Source organism: Felis catus, chromosome D3 (genome assembly GCF_018350175.1).
Source record: "Felis catus isolate Fca126 chromosome D3, F.catus_Fca126_mat1.0, whole genome shotgun sequence".
In the NCBI taxonomy this organism is placed as follows: Eukaryota; Metazoa; Chordata; class Mammalia; order Carnivora; family Felidae; genus Felis; species Felis catus.
In genome coordinates this window covers 55,317,830-55,345,828 of record NC_058379.1, presented here as the reverse complement: position 1 = coordinate 55,345,828, position 27,999 = coordinate 55,317,830, and the positions used below count along the sequence as shown (strand labels likewise).

At 38.3% G+C, this 27,999-nt stretch overlaps 1 protein-coding gene across 10 annotated transcripts in view; it reads left to right on the top strand.

Moving 5' to 3' along the window:
- The window catches only part of NOL4 (nucleolar protein 4), a 426,082-nt gene that overhangs the window by 329,711 nt on the left and 68,372 nt on the right, over window positions 1-27,999 (top strand). For all 10 annotated transcript variants that reach the window (XM_003995114.6, XM_003995112.6, XM_045042058.1 and 7 more), the window contains one exon: window positions 24,947-25,127. In XM_003995114.6, coding sequence (XP_003995163.2) covers window positions 24,947-25,127 — 181 coding nt within the window. The remainder of the gene's footprint in view (window positions 1-24,946; window positions 25,128-27,999) is intronic.

Genomic DNA, 27,999 nt, shown 5'->3' with positions numbered 1-27,999 from the left:
ACAGACCACTTCGTTCAATAAATTTATTTTATGAAAGCCACAGGCCTGGGAAAGTTAATTTCTGGTTAGACTTTCTTTTCTTCCCCCCCCCCCACTCCATTTTTCTTCCTTTCTTCGGTGATTTTTCCATATTTCACTAGAAGCAGAATTTCTCTTTAAAAAGAAAAAAAGAAGACCAATACAGTACAGAGTTTAGCTCCCTTTTTATTTCAGGGTAATGTTCTGAATAATGAAAATCCGAATGCTTCATAAATTTCAACTCTTAATGCCATCATACATTCATAACATGCAAGAATTTGAATACTACTTCAGATGTGGAACTCAGAAGGTCACATTAGTTTAATGGAGTTGCATTTTTCTATCCTTTATTATTGCTTATGAAGCAAGTTTGAGAAGTCCAATGAAGCTGTCAAGCTTTGTATGTCTCCATGTGTGTGAGGAAAATTTCCCTTCTAGGGAACTGCCCAGTTATTAGTGTATTTTCTTAAATTCTTTATAAAGGATCTGCATGTGAGCTTTTTAAAACTACAGAACCTTTTCTGTAGCTTTTTACATTTATTTCTTAAATGACTATTTATTGGGTAATTCTTATTCGAAGAACAATATTTATTGAAACCATTTCAAATATCCAGATTCAGGTTTAAATTCCAAATTCTTTACCACATAAGGTATCATCCCCACTATATTTGGGAAATAACCAGGATATGTTTAGGAAGAACATCACACATAATTATACTAATGTTTGTGTGTTCTCTTATACCTTAATGTTGAATTCACATACATTTTCCCACTGAATTTTTCTGCCCAAATTCAGTGAGGTATATACATCATGCCTATCATTTATGACTCAGACTCACACACATAAGTGCAGCCCCTCATTGTTGCTCCTGTTTTCTTTCCATATCCATGAAATATTGAGGATTTAGAGGTATGTGAATGTAGAGCCAGATCTCAGTCCTTTGAAGACATCGTAATTCTCTCCACCCGAGTGCCTTTGCTCAGGCTCCTCGTCAGGGCCAGCTCCACACCTGTCCTTATTGGTACCCATCTCAAAGTGCATCTGTTTTGAAGAAGCACCTCCTGGATCAGATCAGCCCAGGAAACTAAGTCCTTTTCCTCTTCTCTAGGTAGCAACAAGTATCAGCCCAACATATTGTACTGCTTGATTAAATACCCGGCTAACACTGGCATGGCCTCCAGATGTCTTTTGGAATATTGACTCTTCAATTATGTATCGCTCTGTAGGATTAAAACGGCTTTGGCTTTTCATCATTTTGAGCCTCAGAGATCTACCTAGTTATTTACTGGGATGAGGTTATGCACTCAATATCCACATGTGGCTTGATGGAGCAGGGCAAAAAGTTCAGTTTCAGGGAAGGAAAGAGCCTGTTGATGAGATGCCTGCCACACAATAGAACGCTCAGGCCCAACAATGGTAGTACGTAGCCTGATAGAGTGGTAATCATTGGAATTAATACTGTCATTTGAAACGTTGTCTGACAGCCCAGTACACAATGTCAGCACCAAATGGGGAAAATCAAAAATATTATATGACAGGAACCAAACCTGTAAACTGGGGAGAGGATAAAGAATGTCTCAACATTTATTTCCATGCCCCCTGTTGCTTTTAACTGTTTGGTGAGAAAAAGAAGGCAGCTATTGGGTTTCTGACAAAGAAGTTATAGGGAGAGACAGATTCTGGGAGATGACCTGACATTTGCCCCTGATGGTTGTCATAGCAGCAGGCTGAATAGAGCAGCTCGATACACGTGCTGTTGCAGGCTCTGGAGGAAGTTCCGCCCTAAATGGAACACATTAGAACATGCATATACAAAGATATCAAGCATTCCTTAGTGGTGGCCATCTTCTTCCTTTATCTGGTGCTTGTCTAATTTTTGAGGACTCAAGACTTAAGGAGTCCATGTTTAAAGGCAATGACAACCACAGGCCTTTGAGATGAATGGCAGCACCATCCCCCATAAGTTGACACCATGTATCTAGGGTGCTGTTCCTTGGGGAGAAGGTATTTCAAAGCGTTGCTAACAAAGGCTTGGATGCTATACTGGATGTAGCCTTTTTTTTTTTTTAAAGCTATATATGCTGTGTCTATACTTAGCAAGTTTTGTCCTTATTTACTCTTCAATTACTTACAAATACATGCATGCACGCCTTTATCTCTTAGACATGAAAGATAGCGACTTACAGTTATGTATAAAAAGATGTATACCCATGTAAATATATCTACATAAAGGAGAGGGTATCTGTCAATAGGTTTTTATTTAAAAAAAAAGGCTTTGGGATTGTTAGTGGGGTACTCATTTGAGTTTTGAAAATGTTACTTTTGGTTTAGTAGGCTAGATTTGGTATTAAATGTGGACACGTCTTTCTAAAACTGAAGTCTTAATAGTAACATTAAGTTCTATATCACTAGACAACCGTATTTTATAGTTACAATTATTAATGCATCCATAATCTCTAAATACTCAGATGAACTATTGACAATTACATAATTTTCAGCAACAGTATGATTTCTTTCCAATGATAAGTAAGATGTGTGATAATCTTGGATGATTCTGACTAAAACATTAAGAACAAAAATCCTGATCCTATGCATGATCAACAGAGAACCTATATATTCTAAACCATGGCCTTAAAAAAATCTCAAAATATTTTCTAAACCATGGCCTTATGTAATTATAAAATAGGTATAGGAAAGAATAAAAAAATTAGTATAACCACAACGATGAGGGTGTTTTTTTTTTCTTTTTATCAGCATATATTTGGGAGAAATTGGAAAAATTTAAATTTTCACTCAATTTGACCTGATGAAAACACAAGTAAAGTTACTGACAAAAATACATAATCTGAACGGTAACATTTTGGTTTTGCTTAAAGCTTGAGCAAAATTATTATGATATTTTGACTCCATAGTAATTTCAAACCAGCACTTCAGGAATTACAAAAGAATGGATGCATAGTAAACTAAAAAGAATATAAACTAAATGGAAGACTTGGCGTCAAAATTGCATTTTGTCTCTGTCATGAATCAAGTTGGAAATTGGGAGTTTTCCAAAAAAGCTTGGAAGCACAATCTGTGTGGACACAGGATATGTGAGCACTGAAATATAGTTTATTAGTATAATGAACTTACCTTTAAGAATGTATTTAAAACATACAGTATATGCACCTTAGGTCGGGGAAGTTGGAAATCTACCTGATCTAATCCAAATCCACATATTTTAGTAGGAAGAGAGAGGCTCTTCAGTACTCTTTCCCCCCGGGAGAAACATTTGTCTGTTCTCTTGGGTCACTTTGCTTAACATTTGTCTGTTCTCTCGGGTCACTGAGACACATACAACTGATTGAGGGTCTCTACCGTGCAGACACAACCCGCAAGACTAAGTCCTAGGTGTGAAAAGCCTCCAAGGTGGTACACATTTAGAGATGAGGAAACCTAATGAACTTTTTTTTTTTTTTTTTTAACGGAGATAACCTGAATTAGGAATTTTCAAAGCATTGAATTCATTAAATACTCAGTGAAACATCAGACCAAAAGCTTGACTTCGTTTTCAGGTTGAGAAGTGGCCCAGGAGAGCGTGATCCTGGCATTCAGTGACTGTTGAAAGGAACTGCAGGAGGACAGTGCCAACAACTAGGAGATCTAATACCCGGAAATCTCTTACTTCACAGTGGTAGAAAATTTAGTCACAGAGGGGGTGAGCAAAACGGAATTGATAAGCTCAGGCAACCGAAAGTTCTAGCAACAAGGCCGGCTTTATACGGGGTTGATTGTCTTGTAGGCGAATGGGATTCTCCCTGAGATCGCTTGGCTCCGCTCCATCTTTGCTGTTTCTGTTCTCAGACAGGTTATCCTAGCAGAATGGCAGCAGCCCCTCCAGTTTTCCATCTTCCCCACTGACTGAGATTGGATTACCATTCCTCCCTAAAGTACATGCTGAGGCCCAGAGAGCAGAAGAATGCGTAGATCACATGCTCAGTTTTGGATCCATGAGTGCAGTCAGCTCTGCAGAGCACATGGAATAAGACCGGGAGGGGAAAAGTCAGACACAGTAACCGAAAGGGAGAGGGGGGAGATAAATGCTGAAAAGCCAGAGAAGAACAATATTCACTACAGTGGGTTGTGCTAGTTTCCTAGGGCTGCCATCCCAAAGTACCACTAACTTGGTGGCTTAAATCAACAGAAATTTATGTTCTCGCATCTCTGGAGGCTGGAAGTCCAAAATCAAGGTATTGTAGGGGCCACGTTCCCTCCAAAGCCTCTACAAGAGAATCTCCCCTTTCGTCTTCCGGCTTCTGATAACCCCAGGCATCCCTTGGCTTGTATTGTGAGCCATCACTTCATCTTCATTTGTCCCATCTTTCCTCAGTGTCTGTATCTATTCTTTTCTCTTAAAGACACCAGTCACACCGGATTAGGTCCTACCCTAATTCAGTATATAGTCTCAACTAGATTACATCTGCAAAGATCCTATTTTCAAATGAGGTCACACTGGCACGTATGAGGGGTTAGGACTTCAACATATGTTTTGGGGGGGGTGCACAGTTCAACCTGTAAGAGTCCACTCCCTGCCCTCTTCACCAAATTCATGTCTTTTCCACTTGAAAAATGCCGTCACTAATTGCAACCTTCATGAGAAGTCTTAACTCATTCCATTATCAGTCTTGAATCCAAAACCCCCCCTAAATATAATCAACTCAAAAAGCCTCAAATCTTCTAAATCATCTAAATCTGGTATGAGTGAGACTGAGTATGGTCCATCCTCGGGCAAAACTCCTCTCCACCTGCAGGCCTGAGAAACCTGGAAAACAAGTTAGATGCTTCCAAAATACAATGATGGGACAGGCATAGGATAGACGTTCCCGTCCCTAGAGGGAGAAATGGTAAAGGAGAACAGGGTTACAGACCCTGAGCAAGTCCAAAACCCAGCAGGCTACGTGCCATTCGATTTCGAGGCCTGAGAAGAGCCATGTGTGGTGCCCTGCTCGGTCATCCTTGTCCCCCCTCCCCTCCCAGGCAGCAGCTCCGGGCTCCTGGCCCACCTGCTTGGAGGTGCCCCATCTTAGCCCAAGGAAGTTCGGTAGGCTGGCCTCGGTCAACTCCACCCTGTCTGTCTGATCCTTGTGTCTTTCCTGTGTCGTACAAATCCTCTTTCTCATTCCATCCCTGTTCAGGCTTGCAGTTTTTCTGCTGGCATAACATTCTTGAAACATTTGTCAGAGGTGAATAATGTTATTTGACATGAAGGTTCTTTGCATGCCGTTCCTGGATAATCTCATCTCTGTCCCTAGCCTCTGCTGAGATGGTTGATTGGACTTCTGTGTCACAGTTAAAATCTTTAGCATAGGGTTGTCCAGCCACACCCTTTTTTCAAAGCATGCTCTCCAGAAAATTTTCCAAATCAAGTGCCAACTCCTTTTTCTTAGCAAATTCAATCCACGACATGGGCTGACTCCAATTTTTGCATTCAAGTTTTGAAGAATGTGTGTATGGCTTTATGTCCGTGAGGTGATAGTATTCCTAGTAAGAATTTACCAACAGAACTTTTGAAGGCATAGAATTTACAGTGTATCTGTAAATGCAAAATATGTAACTACCTCCAGTGCTATTTAAATGAGGAAAAATGTATAAACTATCTTTGAGTTTTACTTAAAGATTTGAGGTAGGACTAATATTTCCACTTGTTTGTTTTTTTTAAATTATAGGAGTTTTATTATCAGGAGACAGGCATATGGGGCACCTGGGTGGCTCAGTCAGTTAAGCATCTGACTTCAGCTCAGGTCAGGATCTCACGGCTCATGGGTTTGAGCGCTGCATCAGTCTCTGTGCTGACGGCTCAGAGCCTGGAGCCTGCTTCAGATTCTGTGTCTCCCTCTCTCTGCTCCACCCCTGCTCGCGCTCTGTCTCTCTCTCAAAAATAAATAAACACTATTTTTTTTTAAAAAATCAGGAGACAGGCATAGATATTCTCTCTCTCCCCCACAGACACATGCACTACAGATAAAATAGGTAAACTCTTATACAAAATTATTTTTTTTTAATTTTTATTTAAAAAATTATTTTTGATATTTATTTTTGAGAGAGGCAGAGTGCAAGCAGGGGATGGGCAGAGAGAGAGAGAGAGGGAGGGAGGGAGACATAGAATCCAAAGCAGGCTCCAGGCTCTGAGCTGTCAGCACAGAGCCTGACGTGGGGCTCGAACTCACGAACTGTGAGATCGTGACCTGAGCCGAAGCTGGACATTTAACCAACGAGCCATCCAGGTGCCCCCCAAATAAAATTGTATATCAAAATATGAAGAAATGCTAATAATCTGCATCACTGAGAGGTATGAAGCGTATAAACATTGGAAGTAAAATTCAAAAGGAAGGTGAAGATAGCCCTATTGCCCATTGATACGTGCTTTACTCTTTCATGAATGTAGCGACTGCATATCCTCCATTCTGTTGCTATTGTCAAACCCATAAAAGTACTTTACATACTTCACATTCCCACACCCAGAAAATCTGTCCTTTTTTTAAAAAAAATTCAGTCTTGTGTTTTTCCTAAGTATTTTGCTTAGTTGTAATAATTGTAAAGTATAAGATGGGAATACTATGTATATTTAAATGTTTTTTTCTGCTTTACCGACAAAGTGATTCATACATACGTATCATGTACGCATCCCTAATCAAGGCCGTCTATAATTAGACGAATAATAAGTGCTTCTTAATGATGAGAAGGAAACCAATTATTAATGAGCTGTCTCTTAAAAAGTACAGTCCGTTCATTAGCTGTAAAGTGCTGACCAAGCTTAAATGTGTATATTCTGGTCTAAAAATCAAACTAAAATGAATGCATAAATGTATTGCTCTCTTTTGTTTCTTATTTACTTTGTTGGTCTTCAATGAATACTGAAAGCACAGTAGAAAATTTGACAGTGATTTATTTATAGAAGTGCCCACTTAAGGCAGGTTCTGACAAGTTATATGTATCTTAGTGTGGAGGCAAGCACACTATCAGCCCTCACTCTCTCCTGTGCAGAACTGAGGGGTAAACATCAGGGAGACTGGCCTCAAATTCCTTTATTTGATCCCTTTCTGAGCAACCCCCCTCAGGAGGAAGAAAGGATCTGGTCTCTGTCTTTGTGACCTGTCGGGGCCCTGTGTTCTTCGAACCTCAGATGTGCTGGATGCTCTTGTATCGAGTAGCTTAGAAGCCTCTGTCCACGAAGCACAAACGAGGAACCCAGGGCTGGGCCGTGGCTGTGAGCACAGGGCCCGGTTCAACCGGACACGCTCATGACGTCTCAAAAGTATTCCCAGGAGGGGCGCCTGGGTGGCGCAGTCGGTTAAGCGTCCGACTTCAGCCAGGTCACGATCTCGCGGTCCGTGAGTTCGAGCCCCGCGTCGGGCTCTGTGCTGACAGCTCAGAGTCTGGAGCCTGTTTCAGATTCTGTGTCTCCCTCTCTCTCTGCCCCTTGCCCGTTCATGCTCTGTCTCTCTCTGTCCCAAAAATAAATAAACGTTGAAAAAAAAAATTAAAAAAAAAAAAAAGTATTCCCAAGAATAATTCAGCATCCCCCTGCGCTGTGACACGTGACTTGCTTCAACAAGTCAGGAGCACACTGCTCCGGCAATTCTGAAAAGAAATACAAATTAAAATGAATTGAATCCTTTCTCAGTACAGTAAACCTAGGTAGGCATCAAAAGCATGTAGGAGGGTGGCAAATAGTTAGCAGAGCACAGAAGTGACGATTTTGCCCTAGCCACTGCTGGAAAATGTTTGCATTTGAACTTTCTTCAGGGCGCCATGTGCTCTTGGATTTACCACTGGCCCCACAACTTCCCACTGTCCTATAATCAGACCCCCTGTCTCGTTGATGTAATTTTCTGGGTACCTAGAGGCAGTCTGGTGTGCCATCTATGGTAATAAAAGCCTCCAAAGACTTTTGATTGACCTCATATTAGCTGAGTCTTTTATCACCCACACATATGTGCCAACATTGTTGCTGTAAAAATTAAAGCTTTGCTAATCCTCTAAAAAATAATTAGGATGAGAAATAAAATAGTCTTTAGATGTTTTACCCATTCCAACTTATACACGTGCATAAATACTATCTCCTCTACACATTTTGATAGTAGTATAGAAAGAGTGTTAAAAGAATAGGAATAAGAAAACTATTCAGATTTGGTTCTTCTCTTTTTCTGTATTTTAGCATGGAAGAATATGTGGGTTCGCCCTGGTGGGGATACTGGCTGGTATGAGAAATAATGCACATATCTGTAAGAATATACTCATATAAATTAAACTCAAGCTGAATTATCAACCTTGTCTTAACGAATCACTGAATTAAGGTTTAGTTCCTTTTTATTTTTAAAGTTTATTTATTTATTTTAAGAGAGAGAGAGAGAGAGAGAGAGAAAGTGTCCCAAGCAGGCTCCACACTGTCAGCAGAGTCTGATGTGGGGCTCAAACTCACTAACTCTGAGATCATGACCTGAGCCAAAACCAAGAGTCAGACACTTTAACCAACTGAGCCACCCAGGTGCCCGAAAGTTTACTTCCTTCTTAAAATTCTAGCTGTGTGATTTCTGTGAGCTACTTGAAACCAGCAGCCTTGCTTGGTGCAAAACATGAAGGGGAAACAATTAGGCAGGTTTTTTTTTTCCCCCACCCCAAATGAATCTATCCATATTCATTTTGAACTGAGTTGCTTGTTGTTCCTAGTCAGTTATGCAGGAAGATAAGCCTCTGGGTCCCCAAATAAGTAAATACATTATTTATGTTTGGCCACAGCAAAGACATGTTTAGTTTAAAAAATGGGGCCAGAGTCCTTAGGCTAGAATTATAAGACATTTATAAAGCAGACAAATAACTAAATTAAGCCACGTAAAATGAAGGATTCCTTGGATTAATCATCTTGAAAGCGCACAGCTCATGAAATACTATGAAGCCATGGAAAGAGTGAGAGAGGCAGCCTTCATTAAGCAACTCCCAAAAGGCCTCATATGAGAATGAGGCTCACATTTCTAATTAGCCTTCTATAGAGTTTGGGATGATCGTCCTGGTTTTTAGGTAGTGGTGGTGTTAAATACCTATACAGCATTTTCGTCTACAGGACTCAAAAAGCTGTACGAAGATTAATAGACCCTATTTAGATGGGTTCCACAGGACAGAACTGCACCCTTTTGTTCACCCAAACACACCAGGAGACAAAAAGGGGGAGGGCTGGGCACCATTTTTCTGCAAGTCTGGATGAGCTGCTGACCGGAAATGGAGCATTCTTACCTGCCGTTCACCGGTTGGTACACAGGACTATATCCTATCTTCCCTTTGCAAGGAAGGGCCCACAAAGGAGAGAGGACGAGGAGGAGGAGGAGGAAAGAAAGTTGTAGTTCATTTGCATAATTTAGGCTTCTGAAATTAAAAAGTATTAATCACCTTGCTGATTTGGTTCTGTAATGAAAAAACTGCTTATCAGCAAATCCAGCCTCCTGCACAGTGCCTGGGTTAAAACAAACAGCAAATCCCATCAAAGGGAAATTATGAAGTGAAGATAATGCTGAATTTCTGATGAAATATCCTTGTGCAGTTCCATTATTTTTCACTTAATTTTATTTTAAGGGCCATTTTAGAATTAAAACACTCCTTCCTTAATAATCAAATGTTGTTTGTCCTTGAAGCTATAGTTTAGGGCAGTTAGCAAATTTTAAAAGATTAAAAAAACAAGTTTGAGTTGTTGCCTATAAACGTCTGAACACATACCTAAAAATATACTTAGTACTAGGCATACCAAAAAAAAATATCTTCATGTTTAGAACCCATCAGAGTAAGTACTGTTTAATTGAATGTTGTCTGTCCTTCAAGCTGTAATTTAGGGCAGTTAGCAAATTAAAAAAAAAAAAAAGTGAACGTTTATTCATTCTTGAGAAACAGAGACAGCCTGTGTGAGCAGGGGAGGGGCATAGAGAAGCCTCCAGATTCTGAGCTGTTAGCACAGAGCCCCATGTGGGGCCTGAACTCACAAGTGGTGAGATCATGACCTAAGCCGAAGTCGGATGCTCAGCCGACTGAGCCACCCAGTCACCCCGGCAGTTAGCGAATTTTAAAAGATTCAAAAACAAGTTTGAGTGTTTGCCTATAAACATGTGAAAACATACGTGAAAATATATTTAGCACTAGGCATACCAAAATACATCTTGATGTTCAGTACCCGTCAGAGTAAGTACTGTTGATTAAGTAAAGAGATAAAAATAGAATATTTTTATTGGAAAAATTTCTCAATTTTACTGTCACATTGTTTCACATTCAAATATATAAGCCTGGAATATTAAAATGATATAGCTAGCTATATTTCCTTTTTGCCTTTTGTGCCTTAATTGCCTAACAAAATTAACTTAAACTGTGGAACACGGAGTGGGTAAGATCTGCTTTGGGTACCATTTTTCTGCCACCCATGAAAGAGTTTCCAGCAGTATTTGACAGCCTAAGTCTGTGAAAGAGGATTCCCCGGTGAGTGAACAAATGAATATTATTCTTTTTCTTCTCTAGTTAAACACCTCCTGTTCCTTTAAGTTCCTTATAAAGTTTTGAGAATCTTCCAGCAACCTGGTTTGTCTTGCCTAGACAGGTTCAGCTCATGATGGCTCCCAGTGTGCCTACCAGTCAGGAAGGTTTGACTTGCTCAGCACAGTGTGTTGGGTAAGCCTGCGAGCTCTGGAGTCAGTGTGCCTATGTTTAGATCTTGGTTTCAGTACTTACCTCTGTGTAAACTTGGATAAGCCACCTCGCAGCCTTTGTGCCTCTGTTTTTCCAATGTGTACAATGAGAATTTAATAATATATAACTCATTGGTATGTTATGTGGATTAAGATAATATGACAGTCCATTAGCACAGTTCCTGGCATATAGTAAATGCTCAATAAATATTACCTGGTAATTATCTCTCTCTCCTCTCTCTCTCTCTCTTTGTCATTCTTTATTTAAGGAATAATTAAATGCAGGCAGCTCAGCATTCTAGGATTTATGTACTTTTATTAATGCACCTTAAGATGGCATTAGATAATTTTTGTCTAATTCATCTATACATTAGGTCCCTTATTATATGCAATCTAATAATCTCTTTTGTTATACTTAAATCATTTACAGTTAATCTACAGTGTTAACCTGTTTCACCTGCTCACGTGTAAGTTCATGGGAAGCAGGCAATCATTCTGTATCATTCGTTACAACAGTGTGCAGTGTCTTGCACATTGTGTGTCCTCGATATTTTAACAAATGTTTTAAGTTAGTTATAACTGTACATTTTTCCAGAGGTCCTAATGTTACAACATTTCTTCCTCGCTTTGTGTGTAGAGGTAGTAGTTTAGACTTAAGGGTAAGGATACACTTTCAGCCCTGTTGAGTTCATCGTATGAAATATCAGGCTGTAACGAAACTGTCCAAAGCCTGTTGCTGTTGACTTTGCATATTGTTTAGACTTCCCCCTCCTTCTTCACATCCTGCATCCCGTTTCTCGTTATTACCCAAATTATTCAGTATTCTATCAATATACTTAACGTGTCTCAGTTTAAATATCAAATGGCGTAGGCTTAGGGCAAAAATTCGTGGCATGCCTTCTAAAAACCTCTCTTCTAGCTATTCCAGTACATTCATCTGTCTTTGGATGTGGTCATTCTGTTAAGATATGAACTGTCCTCATGGTGCTATCTTTCAGCATACTCTGCTTTATTTTGTCATATGCTTTGTTCTTTGTCTAGAAAATCACTATGATCTGCATTTTTAAGTTTTTTTTCACAAAGAAAGTGTGGTAAGTTTAGGTGTGAGTTGGTTGTTACCCATTTTAACAAGTATTTTAAAATATTTTTCAACTTTAATGACTTACTGCCTTTGTATAGAGACAGGGTGGTCTTTCTATTCACATATTTTAAGTTTTCCTTTTCTATCAAAGAAAACTCTCAGGTAGAGTTTGCCATCTGATGTATTAAAACCATTTCAAATGACAAGAATCTGAGATTAAAAGATATACTTAATGTATCTATCCAAATCCTAAACATACTGCATTACTTCCCAAAGTTTTCCTACCTGTAATCTTATATGTATTAAAGTTTGAAGGTGTACATGTCTTTTGACATGGCAAATTAAATTTTTGCCTTTATCTCTGCTTCCTTCCAAAACCCCACTAAAATTATTGTAAGTGACTATAAAGAGTTGAATACTAAAGGAGATACAGAATGAGGGAGCATTCAGGCACGGATGAGAGATTTTATCTCAGCTTTGCAAAATGGAAATCTGACATGCAGATGATGGTAGGGATATACCAGTAAGAAGCCACTGAATCCCCTCTTCCCCTAAGCAGCCTGAGGTGATCTCTGAAAATGGCTTGCTAATTCACTTGACCCGGAAAACCCGACAAAATCATGCAAATCAAGAGGTTCAAATCTTCGTGTTCACTTTCAGAACACACACGAAGCCTGCCCAGGCCATCAAGGGTAGGCATATCTGAAAGATCACCGAGTGTCTGAAGGATATCACTTTGCAGAAGCACTGTGTGTCATTCCATCACTACGACGGTAGAGTTGGTACATGTGCCCAGGCAAACAGTGGGGCTGGACACAGGGTCCGTGGCCCAAAAAGAGTGCTGAATTTTTACTGCACGCGCTTAAAAATGCAGAGAGTAATACTGAACTTTCAGGGTTTAGATGTAGATTCTCCGGTCATTGAGCACATCCAGGTGACAAAGCCCCAAAAGATGAGACGCAGACCTTACAGGGCTGGTTCCTGGTCGGATTAACCCTACATGAGCTCTCCGTGCCACAGTGAGATGATGCTTGCTGAAGAAGAGCAGATTGTTCCTAGACCAGAAGAGGATGTTGCACAGAAGAAAAAGACCCCTCCCAAATTCCAGGGGATCTCTGCCTCTGACCACCCCAGTAGAAGATGAGGGGTGTATTCTGTAGAGAAATAGAAGCAGAAGGAAGGCTCTAAGCCCAGGCAAGCTAGGTATAACGGCAGGAACAATATACTGAAAATGGGCAGAATAAATTCTTCATCCTGAAGGTTATATGTCTCTGCTACAGGCCTTTTCACATTTTAGCTCCAAGAATAGAGGAAGCCTAATAATTTTCTCCTTTCAGGAAACTTGGAATCTTCTCTCAAAAATTGAGGATCCAGAGAGGAATAGAACTATATGAATCCTGGCACTCAAAGGTCAGAAGCAAAGCAAAGAACAGAAGAAATTTTTGAAGCAAACATAATCTATATCCTCAGAGAGATTTTTTATTTATTTATTGTTTTTTCAACGTTTTTTTATTTATCTTTGGGACAGAGACAGAGCATGAACTGGGGAGGGGCAGAGAGAGAGGGAGACACAGAATCGGAAACAGGCTCCAGGCTCCGAGCCATCAGCCCAGAGCCTGACGCGGGGCTCGAACTCACGGACCGCGAGATCATGACCTGGCTGAAGTTGGACGCTCAACCGACTGCGCCACCCAGGCGCCCCAAGAGAGATTTTTTTTAAAAAAGGTTTTTCCTTGAAATAAGAAATGAATGCACGAAAAAGAGCAATAAACAAAATCAAACACGTAGAATATGAAAAAATATATATGATAGTCAAAGGTTCTTTAAGGATTGGAAGACCATTTGGGAAATTACTCAGAAACTTTAAAATATTACACATAGAATGGAAAATTAAGGAGAAAATTTTTTGTTTTGTTTTTAACATTTATTTATTTTTGAGAGAGAGAGAATGAGCAGGGGAGGGGCAAAGAGAGAGACACAGAATCTGAAGCAGACTCCAGGCTCTGAGCTGTCAGCACAGAGCCTGACGTGGGGCTTGAACTCATGAACTGTGAGATCATGACCTGAGCCGAGGTTGGGCACTTAACCAACTGAGCCACCCAGTCACCCCAAGGAGAAAGTTTTTTAATGTTTGTTTATTTTTGAGAGAGAGAGAGGCAGAGAGAGGGAGACAGAGAATCCCAAGCAGGCTCTGCACTGTCAGCGTGGAGCCTGATATGGGGCTCGAACCCATGAACCATAAGATCATGACCTGAGCCAAAATCAAGAGTCGGATGCTTAAGCGACTGAGCCACTCAGGTGCCCCATGGAGAAAAGTTTTTAAAAAGGATGATCATTCTAGGACAGCCAACACCTGGCTAATTAGAGTCAAGAGAAAGAGAAAATATGAAGAAATTATTTTTAAAAAATTCAGAACTAAATAACACACATTACCAGAATGAAAGAGCCCATAAATTATCAGGATAGTAAGTGCAAACCAAGATCTGAGTTAATCACATTATCATGAATTTTTCAGAAGTCATGGTATGAAAAGAAAATCTTAAATACTCAGGGAGAAAAAAGGGCACATACAAAAAATGAGAAAGCCAAAGGACATCACCCAGGAAAAACTGTCCTCAACGCTAAAATATATGGGAGTAAAACCGACAAAATTCTGAAGACCGTTCTATATCCAGCAAAATAAGCAACCAAATATCAGAGTAAAAATACTTTAAAATAATTTTCTGGTATATATCTTCCAATAGTCTTCCTCACAAAGTTATTGGAAAATATTCTCCACTGAAACAAGAATATAAACCAAGGAAGAAGTCACTGAATCTAAGAAGAGGAGCTCCAAAATAGAAGGGGATAGAAGAATGTCTGAAATGACAGTATGGAGCAAGCCTTGGAGAGTAATCTTTCTAGATTAGAGTAAGAAGATAAACAGTTCCAGCAGACAGGTGTCCAGGGGAAATACAGAACTGATGGGGCACCAGATGGATTTGATGGTATGGAAAATGTTCTAAGGGGTTTATTCTGTGTTAGAGAATTTGGGGAAAATGAGTACTAGTGCCTTAGAATACTTGCTAATTAGAAAGAGCAGCTTGGAATATGAAGAATGCCAAAGGAAAAAAAATTAATATCAAGGGAATAAAAATCTAGAGAAGAACGTATACTCATTGTTCAGTGGTTGGGTCAGTTGTGAACAGCACTGTGTGTCATTCTGGGTCCCAGCAGGGGAGAGAGAGCACAGTGAAAAGAGTAATTAAAGACTATTTAGTAATAGGACTATGTACGTAGGCATAAGATGGCCTAAGGAAATGAAGAAGAAGATGATGAAGCATCATCTGGGGCTGGCAAGTGAGAGAAGCGTGGAGAAGCAATGGAAGGGAACTGTTAACAGAACCAGACTAAAGCCCTGGGAGAGCGGCTGTTTCACAGGCTCCAGATTCAGCCACAGAGGAACACAGACGCGCCAGAGCATGGCAGGTCAGGAAAGGCTGCGGGGGATAAAAACCCACACCCTGTCATTTCTCAACCTCTGAAGCATGTTAGGGCTTCCCGTTGACCAAATCCTAGCATCCAGAGAGCAAGAAGCCCAGCGAACTAACTTCATACTGGTTAACACTGGTTCTAGAGAGTGCATCTGGAGTGGAGGAAATAAGAATATTCAATTCAGTAGCAAAAATGTGTGTTGTTTAGATATTTTGTTGTGACGCAAGTTCTAGTCTAAGCAATGTGAATGCTTCTGTGACATAATGAAACAAAACCCAGGGATCATAGAAATCTTTGGATGTGAAGAATGTTTCATGTCAAGTGTAGAATGATTTGTGTGTAATGTTCATATGCGGACACACACACGTCCCCCGTATCTTCATATGACTGCCTCTTTTCTATCAGTTTTACCAAAGCCAAAGGCTTATGTACTTCTTTCAGAAAGGCCTTCCCTCTTGGACACCCATCTCCAATTATTCTTTTACATCACCATGTTTTCTTTCATTATTCATGGTTACCACTGTCTGAACTTATTACATATTATAGTTTTCATTTCTTCCTCTTGCCTACTCTCTTCCTCCTCCCCTTCCTCTATAGGTCCCTTGAGGGCAGGGATTCTGCCTATTTTATCTGATGATCTATCTTCAGCACCTAGCTGGATGTGTAGCCTAGCAAATAAGACATTCAATAGAACATTGTTTTAAATAATTGTATGAGAATTCATCCTGTGTTGTACATATGAGATGATAAAAACAGGGCCTATTCAATATGGCACCGATCTCTAGCTCAGGAGACTGGATGAAGGTATCATTAACAGAAATCCAAAATCCAGGAGGCAGAGCAAATTATGGATGGAGAAGTGAAAGTATGAGAAGAAAGTGTACAATTTTGACGTACTGATTAGGAAGCACATGCGGGGTATTCAGGTATTTATGTCCAGTGAGTAGTTGAAAATGACTCGGGAAAAGGTCTTAACTACAGATTGAGATTTAGGGGTCTTTGGTATAGAAGGGATAGATGAAGGGATAAACACAGCTGAGATCTTCAAGGAAAATTATGCATAGAAAATAGCTTCTCAAAGAGAAGCAAAATGGAAGAAAAGGAGAAGCTTAGTTATACCGTTTCTACCAAAATTTATTATGGAGAAGGATAACATAAGCCAATATCTTAAGGAAGATAATACCACTACAACAAATACACAACCGCCAAGAACACTAGTGGATTTACTTGTGTATATTTTTGAGAAGTTAGAGCACTCCTAAAAATTAATGACTTCTTGAACAACAAATTCGTTTTTCATCATAGATGTAAATAAAATTGTAAACTTTAAACCTGATGCATGAAGAAATAGGCCAATGGTGCTATTTCTTTTCTTACTATATACCCTACACCCACAGTCACCATGGTAGATCAGCGCACGTTACATAACTAAGTGACAAGTGACAGAAGTAGTACTATTCGGGAGAGGAACATTAACAAAAAAACATAGTGCTTTGTTTATGTATACACATACCCATACATAGTCAGGCATAAGCACTGCATGTTAAATTTATCACTAGGTTATTTTCAGTTCATTTCATGTTGTCTCATGCATGTTCCCTTTAAAAGTTAATTTCACACTAATATAAAAGCATTATGACTCGGTGATTCAGGCATCACCATTTTGATGGCTTTTCTAATTACTTTAGTTTGACTATTTCATAATTAATACACTTAAAATATCCAGATGGGTGGGTAATTTGTACACCCAGATGAAATCAAATTAGAATAACCTGTAAGCTTTTATTCCAATGTGTAGGTGTTAACATCTCAATTATGTGGCTCCTTCAAGACACACAATTTGGATGGAATTATGTTTACTATATGATTGAACGTAACGTTTGACAAAAGTAGCTATGAAGGAATCCATCATGTAGAGTGACGTTAGGAAGGGATTGTTCTTCATTCTGCTCAGGCAACCACGCTGGCACGCCTGTTTCTAATTTTGAAATCATCTGGGATTACCTCGCAACATCAGTGTGGAAATAGCATCATTAGTCAAGTTTCTCTGTTTGCTCAAAAAGAAATGTGGAAAGATGAAAATTATCTGCCGTGGCCACTTGTTGTTGTTTTTAACTTTAATTGTATTTTTCATATCTCTGTTTTCTAGTTCAGTCTAATTTTCTTAAGCCAATGATGAAAACTCCCAGGACCATACTGAGAGGATTTTGGGTAACTGAACATCCGGGATAAATAAATAGTATGTGAGGGCTCCCTTTTAAAGTTCTTAGCCTGAGTTTTGTTGACTTATGTTATGTAGCCATTTGTGAGAAGGAATCTAAAGTTTCAACATAACATAAAACTGTGTTAAAACATAGTTTTAACATAAATTGCAGCTTAGTCGTGTATTTTAGAAAAACTGATACCCACGGAAATGAAAAGAAAGTTTGTTTCTCTTGTCTTTGATCGTGACACGCATTATTTTAATTTGTACTAAAACGTTAATCACGACAGTATTAATACCTATTAGTTTATTTCAGCATTAGCCAATAATATATGGATATTCTATATGGATAAAATAAAATAAATATCAGAATTGATAACTGACAAAATCTAATTAAATCCCTTTATGAAGCCCCTTTATGGATCACAGATTTGATTACATTGTAGATAAAATAACATACCTCTTCAGGCTGCCCAGCATCATACCCTAGGTGGCCAATGTGCAGATTTAGCCTTAATCTTCTGATACCATTATGTCAATAGGATTATTATGTAGTAGCTAATGGTTAACTGCTCTAAAAAATTTTTTAATGCTTTTATTGTGCTTCCCAAACTTAAAAAAATTTTTTAATGTTTGTTTATTTTTTTTTTATTTTTTTTTTAACTTTTTTTTTTTTTTATTTATTTTTGGGACAGAGAGAGACAGAGCATGAACGGGGGAGGGGCAGAGAGAGAGGGAGACACAGAATCGGAAACAGGCTCCAGGCTCCGAGCCATCAGCCCAGAGCCTGATGTGGAGCTCGAACTCACGGACCGTGAGATCGTGACCTGGCTGAAGTCGGACGCTTAACCAACTGCGCCACCCAGGCGCCCCAATGTTTGTTTATTTTTGAGACGGAGAGAGACAGAGCATGAATGGGGGAGGGTCAGAGAGAGACAGAAGCAGGCTCCAGGCTCTGAGCTGTCAGCAGAGGGCACGACACGGGGCTTGAACTCACAGACCGGGAGATCATGACCTGAGCCGAAGTTGGACTCAGCTTAACCAACTGAGCCACCCAGGCGCCACTGTGATTCTCAAAGTTTAATACTAAAAATACTTGTTCTAAATTTGGTTAAAGCTATAATATTCTGAATTTTTATGATAGCTATAATGTTTTTATAGCTAGAGGTTTTGACATAGCCATCATGTTTAGGTCTTTGCTTTGAGGGAAATTTTAATTGTTTGAATATAATTGTCTTGACACTTTGAATTTCCCATCTTCTGTAGGATATTTGGTTCAAGGTCTTTTGGTCTATAGCAACCTGAGGACTGAAGAGCTCATTTATATACATTTGAAGTCTTTGTTCTCTCCTATGATATCTTTTAGTCTCTATTTGTTCTTCTTGCATTTTTTTTCATAAAGATAATTGTATACAGAAGAGGTACAAGAATTTCAGATAAATAGGTCTTATTTCTTTTGTTTAATGGTGGCTGGGGGATATTATTAGAGATTTAAGGAGAAAAAATATTTTGTTACTCTGGAATTTAGGTTAGAATATGAAGAAGGAAAATACTATCTTTCTCCATTAGTTTGATGAAAGCCATAGCGAAACCTGATTTATTCATATAACACTTTCAGATTTCACACAAAAAGTAAACTTAATTTTTTTAACCTTTATTCAGTTTTTCTGAGAGACAGAGACAGAGCATGAGACAGAGAGAGACAGGGAGACACAGAATCCAAAGCAGGCTCCAGGCTCTGAACTGTCAGTGCAGAGCCTGACGCAGGGCTCGAACTCACTAACAGTGAGATCATGACCTGAACCGAAGTTGGCCACTTGACTGAGCCACCCAGGCACCCCAAGAAACTTTAAAATAAGTCTTTTAAGACAAAGATTTTTTTTGCTCTTCAACATTAGATACATACCTTAAAATTTTGCGAACAATATTAAAAATTAAATGACAAACCATCATCAGATATAAAATATCCAAATAAAACCTAAGACCAGCAGAAGTAAGGAAATAATAAAGATTAGAGCATAAATAAAAGATATGGAAACTAAAAAACAAAATCATATGACAGATCAATGAAACCGGAGCTGATTCTCTGAAAAAATTAATTATGAGAAAATTCCTATGTATTGGTGCCCAATGGCACATTTAGATGACTCAGAATATTTCCCTGCTTTTTTTTTTTTTTTGCTACATTAAGTTATGACCAGAGTATGGAGTGTTATCAGAGGAGGTGACAGAAAATGTGGCTGCCAGGATTGTTCTCAAACTCTGAAGAGCTTTGGATGCCAGCAGCTCTGGGTTTTGTTCTCCAAGAAGAAAGAAATCTCAAACTCTTGGAAGAGAATTCAACATGATAAATGATTTTAAAAGATAGGTTTGAGAAGATGTGGACAAGATGTCAAGGGGAAAGCACTGGTCAGGAGGTTATCCCATTAGCCCAAAGGAGAGATTATGGGGCTCTGAATTTTGTATTCTCAGTGAGGGTTTCTCAGATGTACGCCAATGAGGGTCCTTTCCAAAATGGAGCCACGAGGACATGGGTGTGGTTTGACTGAGAGAAGCCTAGTGTAGGAGAAAAAATAAATCTTGGTGTGATGCATTAACAGAACAAGATACCTTCATTGGTGATAGAACAGGTCTTGTTTTGTTTCTTAGTTAAAAATGTTTGCAAGAGATATCTGGAGGAAAGAAAACATAAATTTAAGTTCAAGATATTAAATCTGATATGCCTGCATTTCCGGTTGTTCAGGCATGAGCCTCAGAGAGAAGGCCAATATTAGAAGTAAGAATTTGAGTATGACAGTTACATTGGTAATATCTGAAACCATGCCTGCCATGGTATCACCAGGGGGAGCATTGCAACTCTCTTACCAAAAGAGAATATTAGGTTAAAGGGGATTAAGAAAAAAATAATTTAAGAAAGTTTTTTTTTTCTTTTTAATCAGTAGAGCCAAAATTGCAAATAAAGGTATGGTTTTAAAGATGTTTTGAGTTGTTATAAATGTAGATTTTTAAAATATTTTAAAAACTCAGGAGGAAAAATATCTCAGGAGAAACAAAAATACCATATGATTAGGAAAATACATTTTTATTCCCAAAATATATTAAAATTTAACGTTTAAGATGCCAATTTGGTATTGCTTTGTTAAAATTGATTTTTCTGAGGCCAAAATTAATATAATATGCATATAAAATCAATGACCAGGGCACCTGGGTGGCTCAGTCGGTTAAGCATCTGACTTCAGCTCAGGTCATGATCTCAAGGTTCATGGGTTCAAGCCCCGCATGGGGCTCTGCACTTGGAGCCTGCTTGGGAATCTCTCTCTCTGTCTCTCTCCTCTCCACCTCTCTCTCTCTCAAAAAAAAAAATCAGTGACCAAAATATTTGTATCTGCTGTCCAATTTTACTACCTCAAAGGAACATTACTTTTACATTTCATTACAGTCATATTAACAAAGGAAACCAAAGTTGAGTGTTAGAAACCTATAGAAAAAGATATTTTTTTAATATGATTTTTTGGGTCAATAATTAAATGGCAGACTGTTACATGTAAAGTTGAAATTCTTTTGATGTTGTCAGAGGGTATATGTGCATGGAAGCAGGGGGAAGGGCAGAGAGAGAGGGAGAGAGAGAATCCCTAGAAGGCTCCAGGCTATCAGCACAGAGCCCGATGTAGGGCTCAATCCCATGAACTGTGAGATCATAACCAGAGCCAAAATCAAGAGTCAGAAACTTAACCAACTAAGCCTCCCAGGTGCCCCAAAGTTGAAATTTTTAAATGCTAAGTCTTTACGTTTATTTTGGTAATAAAACTTTATGGCCATTAGGAAGAATTTTAGAGCAGATTACTTTGCGATATAATTCTTGCCATTCTTGCCAACCATATATCTATGTTTACTGGGTTGGGGACTATATTTATTTTGTGTTTTATATTTAAGCCAATAGTTCTCAAATCTTTATTGTTTAAAAAATCATGTGTGTGTGTAAATAATGCTACAAAGAGAGTCTGTTAATGTAATAACCTGTTTTTTTTTTTAAATTTTTTTTCAACGTTTTTATTTTTATTTTTGGGACAGAGAGAGACAGAGCATGAACAGGGGAGGGGCAGAGAGAGAGGGAGACACAGAATCGGAAACAGGCTCCAGGCTCTGAGCCATCAGCCCAGAGCCCGACGCGGGGCTCGAACTCACAGACCGCGAGATCGTGACCTGGCTGAAGTCGGATGCTTAACCGACTGCGCCACCCAGGCGCCCCAGTAATAACCTGTTTTCTAAGAGTTTGATAAAACTCTGAGTAACAGCTATCTTGCTGTGGTTGTGGTTTCTCAAGTCAGAAACACAATCTACCTTCTCTCTTATTTCACATCTTATCTTTAGGCTACTTGGATTTGGTCAAAAGATGTTTTTCCTTATTATCTTAGTGGGTTTGGGAGCATCTTTGCAAAGAACAGTCTTCTGTGTTGGCATCTTAGTTATTTGTATGGCCAACAGGGGGAGAAGATTGTATGGAATGCTGCTAACTGAACGAAATAAATGACTCCCTGAGTGTTACTATATGTGTGTGTGTGTGTGTGTGTGTGTGTGTGTGTGTGTGTGTGTGTGTGTGTCTGTTGTTGGCATCGTCAATCACTTCTCATCATCTCAAATAATAACTACATTTGCTTTAAGTGCAGACTTTTTTTTTCTAAGCAGTTTTAATGGAAGCTTTGATTCTCTCAGATCTTTTATGAATTTCCCCATAAACTCTTAGCAATGTACTTAGTTCTGGAACACTTGCTATCAAATGGAAGAAGAGAAGCTTTTAGAAAGTGGAGATGTTTTCTAGTAGTTTATATGTGAAATAAATTGTACTTTCTTGCCCCATCAGTACTAATAAATCAAAGGATAAATTTAGAGCTTTAACTTAAGTAAAAACGCTTCTGTCATATAGACTACAAAGAGCATGAAAAGATAGGAGAAATCCAATAACAATCTTGCAGAAAGCTCAGGCAAATTGATGCCTGAATTATCCATATGTGTACTATTTTGCAGTGATAAGCTTCTTTGAAGTCTGTGCAAGCTTCTTCACCTTAAAAAGGTGGATCACAAGTTCCTTGCCCAATGATGAACTAAAAATGTAATTCAATATCGATGCAACATTGCCTTACAACTTCTAATTGCCATAACGATGTAAGGTAAAAGGCAAAAAAGAAGAAAGGTATCTGAATTATTAAATCTAGCAGTACGCTTTACTGGAATTTTCTAACTCTAGATAGAGAAGGCTTAATGAAAACATACAATAAACATGATAGACGGTAGAAGATATAGTCTAAGAAAACGTAGAATTCTTGGGAGACATAATAAAGACATTGTAACATTTTCCAAGCAAAGTTTTTTGGAATCTATTGTCAAAAATTTGAGTGGAACCAATCAAATTTCTTTTTTTTTAAGTATCTGTCCAAATTACTTGAGTAAAGGATTCCTTAGGCATCTGCACTTAAGGAATTCAATCTATATGGCCCAAGTGCCAATCAGGTTCTGCAAAGTCTAGTTGTCTCTGTCCAGTTTCTGAGGATAAGGTACAAAAGAGTACAAACCAGTCTTCCCAAAGACAGTGACAATGGCAAATCATTCCCAATCTTGCCTTCCATCTATAAGTAATCACACATCCTATAACAAGCCTATATTTTGTGAAATGTGCATACTTCAATACATCAAGGCTATATTTATCGATAAGGCCAAAGCCTTGTTACAGAAGTTACTATAAGCATTTCTTTAATTTGTTGTATATTTTTAACCAAAGAAATCTGAATCAAAGCAACACTGCATTATCTAGTACACTGCTGGTGGTCCTTAAATCACTGATGCTATCTTATTTTTATGGAATTTTTACAGAAAATTGAAATACGTCTCATAAAACCCAGGATAGGATTTTGTCTGATTTTTGAGGAATGAAATTTATTTCAATGCCTGAATATGCAGTCTTATAAAATATTGATATTATCCCATTTTAAAAATAATCTTCATAGCAACCCAGGGGCAAGCTGTCAGCCTTGAGAAGTTTGGGAACTAATAATTAAAAGTTGCTTACAGAGGTAAAATGTGACTCTAGGGGTATTTATTTTTTTTATGTCATTAAAATCTATGCTTCTTTGAAACCAGTAACAGCAATCGTTCATAAGAAAAACACGAATTAACTTTGTATTAAACTTTTGCCCAAAAGATACTGCAGACCAGATTTTATTGAGGCTTTCATATGTTTTATTTCTCAGCATATAGTGGACTGCCAAGAACATTAATAATGCAAATCTGTGTTTGAACACAAATGACTCCCTACAAGGCCTGTTTTGATTATTAATGGAATTAATTATCTGCCTGCTCTATGCAGTTACTGTGGTTTGGAATAACAGTTAATAATGAAAGACTAGGCAAATTTTAAAAATAGCATGTTTAATAATACGAATTAATTCTATCCTACAAAGAATCAGTGAGCAAATATTGTGCAGACAATGCCTGCTCTCTTCTCTCTTTTTACTCATCATGAAGAAACTCCTCCTATAAGTGTATTTTATTGTCATTTTTCAAACACAGAAAAATAGACTGGGATGTTCAGAAAGGCCACCAATTTTGCCAAACTGGGAACTCAGATTTTATCATGTTGCCCAAGTAATTTTCAATCAGGAAACTGGGAAGTTATGCAAGTAGTGGAATTGTTTGAGGCTAGCCCCTACCAGGGACCCCAAAATTGCTTTGAAGAATCGAATATTCTGCCTTCTTTCAGAGTTTCAATGGCTACATGTCTTTACAGAAAGAATACTTCACACAGCCTGGTGGTTTTCATAATGCTGTAGATGCAGTGATTTTATGAATGTAGATCAAACACGGCATAACGGCACGTCTTTGTGCCCTCGTCCCACAATCTCTGGAACACTCTGAGTCATCTCCCCCCAGAAGCCTTACAGTTCCATGGGGCATAGTTAAAATCTATTTCTTTATAGAAAAGAGAAGTCATACACATAAAAAAAAAAAATCCATGGGTAAACATCATGGATTCACCTGTTAATGTTCTGATAAGCTTTACTCATTTAATAAGCTTAAGCTGAATATATAAGACCTGTTTGTGTTCTACTGTGGAGGAATATATATGTAATATGTAGGATAATGACATAGTGTATATAATATTATATTATATATATGATAATAATATACATTTAGGTTGATTTCACCTCTGGGCTATTGTGAACAACTCTCTTCATGTAATTTTAAATTCAGTTGGTAATTGCTTGCAAATTTTGCTCCACCTCCAATCTGTCTCGCATCGTTACTTCCTTTTAGCCAAGTTGTTGAAAACGTGCATGTGTGCCAACTTGATGTTGACCATATATGTATATTTTTTTCTTATTCAGTGCCGACCTGTAGATAACAACGAGATGGTCGTAGTCAAGGCGAAATAGTACAGTGACTTGACAAGTAATGGAATGCTGTTGTCATTGCAGGACGAATCTGCCCCAGCTGACAAACAGTGTAAACCAGAGGCGGCCCAGGCCACTTACTCAACCTCAGCTGTTTCAGGCTCCCAGGAGGTGTTGTACATCAACGGCAATGGGACCTACAGTTACCATAGTTACAGAGGTCTAGGAGGGGGACTGCTTAATCTGAATGATGCTTCCAGTAGTGGTGAGTCTTTACTATTTATTGTGCTTTTTCTGTCCATTTGGGGATAGCAAATTCTCTAAATCTGAGAGAAGAAAATGAATATGCCTTGATAAGCAATAGTGCCAATCTGCTAAAAACAAGACCATTTAATACAGAATATTTGTCTCCCTACCCGGATATCACCCTATTCTGTTGCTGTTTCTGAAAGTGGCAGCACAGTTACACAACTGGAGAATTGGTATTTTGTACTCAAAAAAAAAAAATCTCGGGGCGCCTGGGTGGCGCAGTCGGTTTAGCGTCCGACTTCAGCCAGGTCACGATCTCGCGGTCCGTGAGTTCGAGCCCCGCGTCGGGCTCTGGGCTGATGGCTCAGAGCCTGGAGCCTGTTTCCGATTCTGTGTCTCCCTCTCTCTCTGCCCCTCCCCCGTTCATGCTCTGTCTCTCTCTGTCCCCAAAATAAATAAACGTTGAAAAAAAATTTTTTTCAAAAAAAAAAATCCCAACTAGTGAAATAGCAAAAAAAATTTTTTTACCAAATAGTTATACATTCTTCCCCCCAAAGCTGTAATGCACTATTCATCAAGAATAATGACACATTTTCTCAGTGTTCAAAGAGGTTTTTGGTTTGGAAAATATGAGGCACCAGGAACTTTACTTGATAAAACACACACAGTAAACCTAAGAACATACACGTGGAAACAACACAGAGAAATGACCAGTGGCTATCCATGCCCCACCAGCACTGAATGGTGTACTGGGGCCAGCTCATACCAGCTCATTCTTCGTAAATTGTTAGGAATTTCTTGAGCATATATACCAAAATGAATTGCAAATATGTAATATAAAAGGAATAAAATACGTGGGTGAATTTCTTATTACTGGGTCGTAGGAAGTGCTTTCCTACACTATACTTAAAATTCAGGGAAAAAATAAGTTTCATTACACACATGCATGCACACACACACACACACACTTTTGCATGACAAAAAAACACTATGTGTTTATGTGTAAAAATAAATCATAAATTGGTAACATTGTTAGCTACAAAAGGTTAATAGGCCAATACATGAAGTTCTTCTAAAAAGAAAGAAATACCCAAAATTATATATTACAACATAAGGCTAGAAAGTAAACTCACAATTCCCAAAGAAAGCCATGCAAATGTCCCTTAAATATGGGTAAAATTACTCAACCCCGGTCACGTCTAATAAAGAGAAATGAAGATTAGCAAAAATCCAAATATTTATACAATATTCCTTTGACAAGGCTCTGGGGGAAATGAGGACTCTCATGCACAGCTTGTAAAAATGCAAAAAGTTGGGGTGGAATTTGGCAGTATCTAGAAAAGTTAAGTATGCATTTACCATTCAGTCCAGCAATTTCTTTAGGAATCTCTTGTTAGGAATTTATCTCAGACACATATGGGCAAAAATACAAAAAGATATATGCAGAAGGGTATTCATTGTAGTGTTATTTATAAATGCAAGAAAAAAAGGATTACCAATAAAAATGTCTATCAATTGATGGCTCGTTGACTCATTTTGAGTGCATCCAAACAAGAGAGTAATATGCAGCTATATATACTCCAAGTGATGAAAAGTACCACAGTTTGCTAATATTCATTAAGGAAGGACTTATATAATTTTTTTAAAGTGTATATAGAGGCAGGAATGGGGGAGAACAGTTTGGAGAAAGGAATATAAGCAGAATTCTGAAAGCATAGTTGGTTTTTATATTTTTATTTTAAAAAATTTAACTTTGAACAGTTTAAATACATAATTGTGAAGCAAACGGACTTGAAAAATTCCTGATATCAAAAGTAAAATGATGCACATGAACTTTATCTGTGTTCACGAGCAGTTGGCATAGCCCCCACAGAGAGGAAATTTTCCAAGTGATCTCAAAAACCATAATTTGATTCCATAGCATGCAAGCCTACGATAAAACCTTAAATTATTTTCAGTAATCATATTATTTTGGGCTGTTGTCTGTGTATTGTGGTTTAAAGCAAAGTTGTAATTATTTTGATGTCTGTGAAAGTTGGGATTTTTAGCAAGGGGCAAAGTAGATATAGACGTAAAAGCAATATGTTTAAGGAAAAACTCCCATTATCGTGTATTTGAATTGGTAGTATCAGTGAGAATTCAATGCATTTTTTTTAAAAACATATTTCTTCTTCCACTGAAAATTGCCTGAAAGAAATACCAATTTCAATTTTAATATTTAATTAGGCTTGTGGGCTTTTAATAGATTTCGGAGCAAATTGCATTATTAATGTCAAAGGAGTATATACTCAAAATCATTTACTTTTATAATGCTGCAAATATGCTCTGAGTGTGTTCAGGGATTACTCTTCCTTGAAGGCTGGGGCTCTTTGGTCTGCTTTAAAATTAAAGGTGCTCTAAGGACAGAATCACTGAGCTTTCGTCTGAAGCAGTTACTTTCAACTCAAAAGAGGGGTGCCCCAAGTTGAAAGGAAAAAAAGAAAGCATCTCATTTAGGAAGGAAACTAAGTTTTAAGTGTATATTCCATTTTTCCAAAGCTAGGGAACCTTATCAGCTTTTTTCAAGTTTTGTTTGTAGTTAGTGCACAAGTCAGAAGGAAAGAGAAAGTTTAATACCAGAAGGGGAAAACAAACAAAACCTGAGATTCCTTTTAGCCTACAAAGCTGGAAACTGACAATTCTTTTTACATATTCGACATGGGAAGTAAGACCTGATAGGTATTTCAGGACTTATCAAAACCTTATCAAAAGAATTGGGGGGGGGGAGTGCATTGGCTATAGGTTTTAGAGATAGAAACCGTATTTTTTAGTCTTGAAAAATCATTCATTTATTAAATTATTTAGTATCAACTAATAACAATAGCTACCACTTAGCAAGTCCTTCTGGA